The sequence below is a fragment of the Daphnia carinata genome, chromosome 3 (genome assembly GCF_022539665.2).
Source record: "Daphnia carinata strain CSIRO-1 chromosome 3, CSIRO_AGI_Dcar_HiC_V3, whole genome shotgun sequence".
Lineage (NCBI taxonomy): Eukaryota > Metazoa > Arthropoda > Branchiopoda > Diplostraca > Daphniidae > Daphnia > Daphnia carinata.
Window position 1 is genome coordinate 2650104 of NC_081333.1, and position 9218 is coordinate 2659321.

At 43.0% G+C, this 9218-nt stretch overlaps 1 protein-coding gene and 1 long non-coding RNA gene across 2 annotated transcripts; both read right to left on the bottom strand.

The window, feature by feature from the left end:
* Positions 1–588: 588 nt before the first annotated feature.
* On the bottom strand, positions 589–2033 carry LOC130693475 (uncharacterized). Its single transcript, XR_009420725.1, has 3 exons — positions 1653–2033; positions 803–1550; positions 589–729 (listed from the first exon to the last, which is right to left on the bottom strand). It is a non-coding gene; the product is annotated as an uncharacterized LOC130693475 (long non-coding RNA).
* Positions 2034–2486: 453 nt separating this feature from the next.
* Positions 2487–8639, bottom strand: LOC130693417 (replication factor C subunit 1-like). Its single transcript, XM_057516547.2, has 8 exons — positions 8500–8639; positions 7399–8433; positions 7135–7314; positions 6399–6771; positions 6234–6329; positions 6057–6125; positions 4005–5192; positions 2487–3424 (listed from the first exon to the last, which is right to left on the bottom strand). Exons 1-8 carry the CDS (start codon positions 8500–8502, stop codon positions 3093–3095), a joined length of 3276 nt encoding a protein of 1091 aa, XP_057372530.1. The 5' UTR covers positions 8503–8639; the 3' UTR covers positions 2487–3092.
* Between the last annotated feature and the right edge of the window lie 579 nt (positions 8640–9218).

A 9218-nucleotide genomic window follows, 5' to 3' on the forward strand; every position in this document is an offset into this window, starting at 1 on the left:
CCTGACTAGGTTTGCTTCGTGCTTCTCGTGTAATAATAACAGCAGCCTCAAAGAAAAAAAGCCCACCCTTTTTTTTATTCTTTTTTTTTTTAAATTTTGTTTCCTGGACGCTGCATGATTTCGAATTGATAAGAAACAGCTTTTAATCTTTAGTTTTTTCACTTTAAAGAAAAGCAAAAACATTTTGTTTTTCTCGAATAGATTATGCGACTATTTAAATGGATCCAGACAGCCAAGATAATCTTACGTGTCTTTCCGAATTTTTTAAAAAGAAGGATACAGCTTAAAAAAAAAAAAAAAAAAAATCCCAAACAGGAGCCGTGCCGCTTCGATTGAATAACTTCCCTGCCCGCTATATGTGTATACGACACACGCAACGCCCAGATCAAACCCCCCCCCCCCTCTTTTTTTCGGGACTGGTAGAGGCAAGTTCAATATATTTCCCCCCCCCCCCCGCCATTGAAGATTGACATCTTTACGGCGTCAACCTCTGTACGTGTACACAACCCCACATTATATAAATATATGTTTTTTTTTCTTTTAAAAAATAAATAAATAAATAAATACTTTCATTTTTTTGTTGTTGTTGTGACGATTTAAGAAGTATTTCGCTCCGTCGATCCTTGTTTCATTTACATTTCATTTTTGATGGGCTCGGCTTTTGAGGAGTTTCTATCTTTCGGCGTGCAGCAGGCCCCCTCAGCGTTCAAACCCTATCCTCCCGCCTGTCTATACAGCTCAAGACATAAGATTTATATACTTTTATACTGCTTTTTATACCAAGTAAAATGCATTTTCGAACCGAAAAAAAGGAGGGTTGGTGCAAAGGGAAGTAATCGGAGTCGGCGCAGAGCGGCGTGACCCGCGGGCTTTTTATTTCCCTGTGTTCTTGTAAACAAAACGAAAAAAAAAATGTCTTTAGGAAAAATCTGTTTGATGCAATAATTCAATCGTAAAAAGATTGCGTAAAAAAAAAAAAGCATTTTTTTTTTTAACTCGTAATACTTAACGAACTGAAAATTTGATTGAAATGTGGGAGGAGCTTGCCGTTATTAGTGGAGACGATTGCCCAACGATAAACGAAAAAGAGGAATCATTTGGAATGGCACACGCTTCTCTGTTGTACTACCACTAATCCAGCTTCCGTCTCACACACTGGCATCTCCGTCTGTTACGTGTATACATATAAATCAATAAACCGGGAACGCGCGTGGGGACGGGGAGGAGGACGTTGTATGTGGCGCCTTGTTTTCCGATGTATCCTAGTGTCTATTTCACGCTACACGGCAACAGCCTATAAAAAAAAAAAAAAGGGACGGCTCTTTTGGGCTAGGAGATGAATGTGTCTACCGTAAGAATAGCTACTAAAGTTAGCCGAAACATCCACGTGTCACTACTGGAAGTTATTTTTCAACAAAGAAAAGATCATTCAGAAGGAATTTTACCTGGAAATCGATACTTACGTAATTAAGTTTCGCGTGAAAAAAAACGTCATCCAGGATGATATTTTGATAATTCATTCCCCTCCGCGCCCAAACGTTGTATACATCCTAAATAGAAAAACCAATAGTATTTTCCTTTTTTTTTTTATAGCAAACAACATCAAACGAACATAAGGTAGGACGTAATTGGACGTATATAGAGCAATATACCTCAACGAGGGGGTGTCCTCTTATGTTCCAAATCAATTTTCTTCTTCTTCTTCTTTTCTCCTGCAGATACATCCCAGCCACACACGCGTCCGTCATATTGAAGAGGTCTCTGCGTCTATTGGATTACGTGGCTCTTTGGTGTTGTCTACAAGAGTCCTCCCCGTATAGTAAGTAATAGCAAGCAAAGATACACAGACTGGCGGGTGGTATAGTTTTTTCGGGCCCACAAAACTCTTGCAAGTAGAAGCGAAACTTTTCATTAGTTTTGCCATCCGTCCCGAATATGACAACGTTTCGCTTTTTAGGTCTCTTCATTTTCTCTCCGAAAATTCCGTACCTACAACTTTATACTATATCATTATATATACGTGTGTGTTGTTTGCCTTGGATGTCCCACGTCACCAGAAGAGTTCCATAAATTCAAACGCTTTTCGTGCCTGCATTTTTTTTTGCCCCTTTCGAGATATGAGCATCCGACAAAAAAAAAGGGAATAAAACAAAAAAAAAAAAAAAAAAAAGAGAAGGGGGGGATTGCCACATTCCGTAGATATATGTTGTATAATATAATACTTTAGGACTGTCGCATACACACCCACTGTACTCACGATGCAATATGCAAGCCGGGCGTTGCGATGAAGCACATCTGAGAGTCGATATGTGACATTAATACCTTTTCCCTTCTTGTTTTTTTTTGTTATTTCGTCTGAAATATTATTCCAGACGAATGAAGACAAAAAAAAACAAAACAAGAGCGCACAGACTTCTAGACAGGGTTCCGTGAAAACGTTTTCAATGTTGAATAACGTTCAGTCTACAGCAGCACTTCGTCACGCGTCTTGACGTACGTTTATGCAAGAGTAGAACTTGTTGTTTGCTCAGCTCATTATTTTTTTTTACAACATTATGAAAACAGAAAAAAAGGGGCGAAGGAAAAAATTAGGGCCAATGATTCCATGAAATTTCTACTACGAGGCTCTTCATTTCGCCACCTACAATTTCAACCGGAAAAAAAAAAGGAAAAAATCGAAAACAAAAGGCACGGGACACACGACGGGGAGAAAGGTATTGACCCAATCAACAGCCAACTATAAAATATAGTAGGAAAACCGGGGGGTGTGTTAGCCTCGTCTTTTTAACAGCCCGTGTGCTGTGTAATCTCTTCTCCCCCGTTTTTTTTTTCCTAACTCATCCCACCAAAAGCAGCAAATAGTCTTTTGCTCTGAGAGACCCCCCTCCTACTCCCTCTGGAGAGTAATGGGTAAGTTTGTGTGTACGTTCCCCCCATCTGCGTCCCATTAGATTGAGAGCCAAGTTTCATTAAGGATGCAATATGCCAGCAGTAGCAGTCTCTCTCTCTTTTTTTTTTTTTCCTCCCCCCCCCCTCCGCCAAAAAAAAAAAAACGCAGCGGAGTTCTCACTGGTGCAAGAACACACGGTCAATTATTCAGCAGCTTTCTTGCGTCCTCCTCGACTGCCTCCACCTCGACCTCTGGTGGCAGCTGGAGCTTTTTTCTTACCCGTGACTGCTGCGGATGCGGCGGCCGTCTTTTTCGTTTCCTTCTTCACTTTGATCATTGCGTCCAGCGATGGATCTTCGCTCTGTTCCTCATCGTCGTCTTCCTCGGCCAATCCATCCTCATCTACGAGGGCTTCTTGATCGTCGGCTGTGTCCTTCGATCGTCCTTTCTTCACTTGCACGACAGCGTACGGCGTCATGTGGCCTTCCTTGTTGTAAGCTCGAGTAAAGGCCGCCTTCACTTTACCTTCGATTCCTGCATTTTTTAAAAATAGCAATAAATTTAAACATTTAAATCGCGCGATAAATCCCACGACATCAACACATCGATACAATAAAGAAAAGAAAAATACGGGACCCCCTGTACTTGAAATTGTTTCTTTTCTCCTATCTATATATCTTGTAGGGATTGAGACTAGCTACATCAGCATCGAATCAGCCCTGCTAAAAAAAAAAAAAGATCAAATATTCCAATCGGGCTGATGGGGTCAGTGCATAGCCATCAGCAATGCTCAACTGCGGGAAAGTGGGAAAAAAAAGGAAGCTTTTCTTTTTTTTTACTCTGAACACCGCGAACGAGAGTGGAGAGGTACAAGCACAAGCTGAGCGAGCCACTTGGGAGCCCTTTGGCTTTTTATATCTCTTCCCCCCTTTTTTTTTGTTAATAAAAAAAATATAGGAAAACATTCAACTATCGGATCGTCCCCCAAATTTGTTGCAGTTAAGATCTTGTACAAAAAAAGGGATTAAACAAAAAAAAAAAAAAATGTATCAAGATCAAAAGGAAAGAAAAGGGACTTCTCTATTGTGACTTGATTTTTTGATATCATATTTACCGGCCATGATGTCGGGTTTATGGGGCCATTGAGCCAGCTCGAGGAGCGAGTCGAGATCCTCCCTCATCAGATCGTAGCTTTCCATGGCCCGGATTGCCTCTTCGACTCCGTCGGCTCCGCATCGTTTCAAAGGGCCGACAATGGAGCTGAGGACGTGCGGGAGGTAGTCCAGGTTGAGGGCGCGCTTCGATCCGGAGATGCGGAGGCGCATGTGCGACTGGAGCTCTTGCAGGAGCCGATCCATTTTGTTCTGGCGTGAATTCTTGCCCAGCCAACTGGGAAACTCGATCTTGGAGCCGACGTAGCCCTCCATCAACTGGCCGGGCACGACGCTGGCGAAAACAGCCTCGACGGGCAACAAGCTCCAGGCGTTCTGCGACCGGATAACCTTTTCAATCAGGTCCGTCTGAGACATGCAGTGAGCCGTACGTCCTAACAGGTCCAACGTCTTGATGGCGTTGCCTTTAGCCGCATGAGGCACCACGTACGGGTAATTCTCTTGGACAAAGAGCGGGCCAAAGCTGTAGTCCTGGAAGAAGAGGCCCATCTTGTCGTGGATGCTCATGCCGCGATGCTCCTCGGCCGAAAAGACCTTTTTGACCACCTCCCAAGGACCGAGTTTCATGTCCTTCTTGCTCCTCGACGCCTCCAGTTTGGCCTTTTCCGTCGACAGCGTCTTCTTGTCAGAGGCCAGCATCGACAAGTGGTGGAGAACTTGACGGACATCCTGATTGGCTCCCATGATGATCTCGTCGAGCGCCTCCGGTTTCAGGCTGATGCCTTCTTTGAAGCAGACGCTCAGCATGGCTCCGCGGATCTGCTCGATCCTCGGCTTGCTAAACTTGAGATCGTAGCAATAATTGGCCAAACTGCGGATCTTCTGGTGCTGACGATCGTTGCAGATGCATATCACCGGGATCTTGGCCGTTTTTATGAGACCGATCAATTCCTGAATGCCGCCGCGATCCTCATTACCGGCCATACCGTCGACTTCGTCCATGACGAGCACCCGCTTGCGGCCACCTTCAATCTGTGCTGAGCCGTGAGCATACGTCGCCAACGATTGCGATGACATCAGTTCCTGCACGTGCTCGTGCAGCAGACGTTTGCTACGCGTATCCGAAGCGTTCATTTCAACAATGTCGTAACCGAGCTCCTTCGCCGCCAGATGGGCGGTCGTTGTCTTGCCTGTAAAAAAGATAAATCAATGTTTAATGAGCAATTCCATCAAGTGTCTGAGGGGAGGGTAAGAGTATCGATCCGCAAATGCCGGATGACTGCGGGGACTTCCCAACATTTTTCTCAGACATTTCGCTTCGGATGACTAAAGCGAAAAGCAATGTGATTGAAACGTGACTCTGGTTCGCACAATGACAACGACCCGTCAGCCGATTAAATGTGGAATTGACTTGATTAAACGCGCGTATAGCTTCTGTCTCTCTATATAAATAAAAGGGGTGGCGGATGAGGAAGGGAGGGCGGCAGCTGAAACATCAGCTATCCTACTACAAGAGTTATTAGAAATGAGAAACGGACGAGTAGCAGTCTATAGGCTGCCGAGGGGCTTAAAGGGGGGGAGACGTAGTGGGGAAGAGGAAGCTGTGGCGAGTTGCTGGAGGTAATCAAGAGGAAAAAGGCCCCATACACACACACACACACACACACAACTGAGGGGAATAAAATCAATAAAGAGCAAAGGAGAGCATACTAAGAACGGCTGCCGACCCAAATAAATGGGAGAAAGAAAAAAAAAAGCCCATTTTCTTCTTCTCTCTTTTGCTGGCTTTAATAAAACATGGACGGCCATAGCTAGGAGGATTCTGGTTCACGAGTCCGGAACAACATTCCTCATTATCTCCCTCCCCCCCAAACCATCCACCCACGCACAAAGTGTTTGGACACGCTTAAAATGGCGTCACATTCCCAAAGTCGGAATGGGAGGGGGATAATGACGTGTCTTTTGCGAAGAACATAACCCTATGGGCTAGGTCGAATGTCAATCTAGCGGACACAGAGATAAAAGAATAAAATAAAAGGGAGAATCTCGGTTACCGATGCCAGGTGGGCCGGATAGAAGAGCCGCTTTGAAGAAGGCTCCGTCGTCATTGGTCGACCAGGGACCTACACACCAAAAGCAATTGTAAGGTTATCTTTAATCCACTGACTTTCTTCTTCTTTTAACGTGTCATTTTCTTTGATATATCAATTAATTAAGCTAATCCAACTTACTTGGTTTGGTGAGTTTCTTGGTACTACTGCGGTTATCGTACCAGCTTTTCAACCAGTAAAGCAATTTTTTAGCAATGCTCCGGTCTCCGTGCATTCCTGCAATTCCAATATAAAACGTAACAGGAATGAGTTAACTCGAATAAAAAAAAAAATACCCTACTGTACCTATCACTTGTTTCAAGTTGGTTGGTTTGTATTTGTCGACCCAGGGCAGTTTGGCTTCACCATTTCCTTCACTTTCATCTGGCTTCTTGCGATGGGCTTCCACCTTCTTCGTTGGGGTAGTACTACTGCTACTGGCCTTTGGTTTCGAATCGATTTTCTTCGTATCAGGTGATCTTTTTTTGGTTGGAGTAGCAACACTGGTTATGACACGCTCTGGTTCCGATTTAATGCTTTTAGACGTCGTGGCTTTACTCTTCGGTGTAGTGGGTACTTTTTTGCCGGCCGGGGAACTTGATCCTTGAGCCGCATTCCTTGTAGCAAGCATTTTCAGAAAATCGTCTTCGCTGATGATAGGCACGTTCATACTTTGAGCCTGAAATTTAAAGAATAATATAGAAAAAAAAAACCATTAAATAGTTTCTAATGAGCGTGCGTCAAGAGACAAAGGCATTCGAGAGTGAAATCCATCCTCAAAGCACATCAAGATCAATATTAAACGTAGCTTCGCATTTCTCATATGAATAGAGTGGAAATGCCGATTGTTCTGTTCCTTCCAACCCAGAATTCGACAATGTGAGTGGCATCCACCTACATCATTGCGTCTTCAGAATGAATGGGCGAAAAATGAACCAGAAGGATCGGTTGAATGTGCTCTCGAAATCAGAGCAACTGTCTGTCTCTTGTGTCTGTCAGCCTGCATTGAAATCTTGTGTGAAGGACCAGGTGAAGGGCTTACTTTCGACAGCTTAGCAGGGCCGGCATCATCTCCGGCTAAGATGTATGATGTATTTTTGCTGACAGATTTAGTGGCTTTACCGCCATATTTCTTGACGAGGTCCTCGGCCTCTTCACGTTGCAAGGATTCCAAAACACCTGTTACGACAATGGTTAAGCCCGTCATACATCCCGGTGCTCCCTGAGGGAATAGAAAATAAATAAGAACATCCTTATAGAAACCTATTAACAATACCGCAATCTTTCAATCTCCTAGGTTTATTACCTCCGGTATAGATTTACTGCCGGGATTTTTCGCTCCCCCATCTCTACGAGATGCCAGGAATCTTTTGTAATTTTCAGCTTTCTCTTTCCTTTTTTCGATGGCATCGAAGGCTGGTGAGTCTATGACATCTGGATCATCATCTTGACTTGCAGTTCTTTTTTTGGGAGTTTCTTTTACAACTGTTGGCTCAGGCTTAATCTTTTTGTTTGACTTTGGAGGTGAAGCTTTATTTGAATTAGAGTCTAATTCTTGAAGCTCTTTTTTAGATCTTTTGTCGCTCCCTTCACTTTGTTTGGTATCCTTTGTAGGGGTGTTCTTTTTTGGAATTGTTGCTTCATCGGATGTTTTTCTCTTCTTGTCTGATACCGTTTCCTTTTTCATTTCTATTCGCGTCGATTCTTTTAAAGACTTTTCCCCATTTCTGGAAGGCAGACTAGCAGAAGGTTTGTTTTTTTCCTCTTTTGCAAGAGACTTGGATTTCTCCTCTTTTGCAGGAGACTTGGATTTCTCCTCTTTCGCAGGAGACTTGGCTTTCTCTTTTGTGGCTGGAGAAACTGATTTGTTCTTTTCCAATACTTTTGATTTTTTTGTTAATGGGGCTTCATCCAACTGCTGAAGAGTAGCTTCAAAATCTTCATCATCGTGATCTTCAATAACTGTTCTTTTCCTTTTCTCTGGGATGTCCCTTTTGATGGGCTTATTGCCAAACACCGAGCTGATGTCGACAGGTTGAAGTGGGGTTTCAGGTATCGAAGTTTTTGTTTTGGATTTTGTGGCTATGGCCACACTTTCTTTCTTTGGTTTTTCATCCAATTTTGGCTTCTTGGTGGAAGCAGATGACCGAGACGGTACTTCTGATTCTGAATCTGTTGAATCAACAAGAACCATAGCCTTCTTCTTCCTCTTGCCACCATCTTCTTCCTTTGAAGCTGGAGCAGATCCAGGTGACTTGGACGTCGAAGTTTTCGAGGAGATTGACGTGAAAAAGTTTCGAATGTCTCCCTTAACCTGTGCAGTTTTGGGACTTTTGGGAGGCTATCACGTGAAAAAAAAATGAACCCTAGGAAAATGCAATCTAAATAACATTTGAATAACAAATACCATAATGAAGGTCAGTCAGCCTTTCCAAGTAATCAATGTGGATTGTCAATAGTCAGAAACACTTCGAATATAATTTTAATGGACAACGACTTGCTTTCACAAGTCAACGTGCGGTTGGCGCCATCGTATGATACTGCCATATAGTTTACACTTTGCCCGCTAGGTGTTAGCATAGATCACACCCCGTTTTGACAAAAATATTTTTCTCTAAATAATTCAGAGAAACTAAAAGAAACTCCTCACATCCCGTTTTTCTTTCCCAAAAGAATGATAAGACGTCTAGGCTCCGAGAGAGGCGTTAGATTTCCAAGAACTTTACTACATTGAGTATGAATAGGAAACAAGCTTCACTACTGCACAACTATTGTGTCGCCGTGGAAAAGCGATAGACTTAATCTCATTCGAGGTTATAAAGGCCTTTGTGAAAATATATTTTTTTACAGTAAAAAAACTAAATAAATATGTAAACAAAAGAAAAAGAGAAAACTTGTACAGCTTATACACTTCCTAGCTTTTTATCGAGGTTTCAATGAAATATGATCTCATCCCGCCGACGTAACGCAAGATGCCGAGCAGGACCGCCTTGTTATGGTGATGATGCCGCTTAATTTATGGCAACCTTTAACGGTTGGAAATTCAAAAGAGGCTTTTTGCATACCATCAAGGTGCGCGCGTACTTCAAGATTTTGTTTTTTTCCATTCTTTTCTTTGTTACTTTT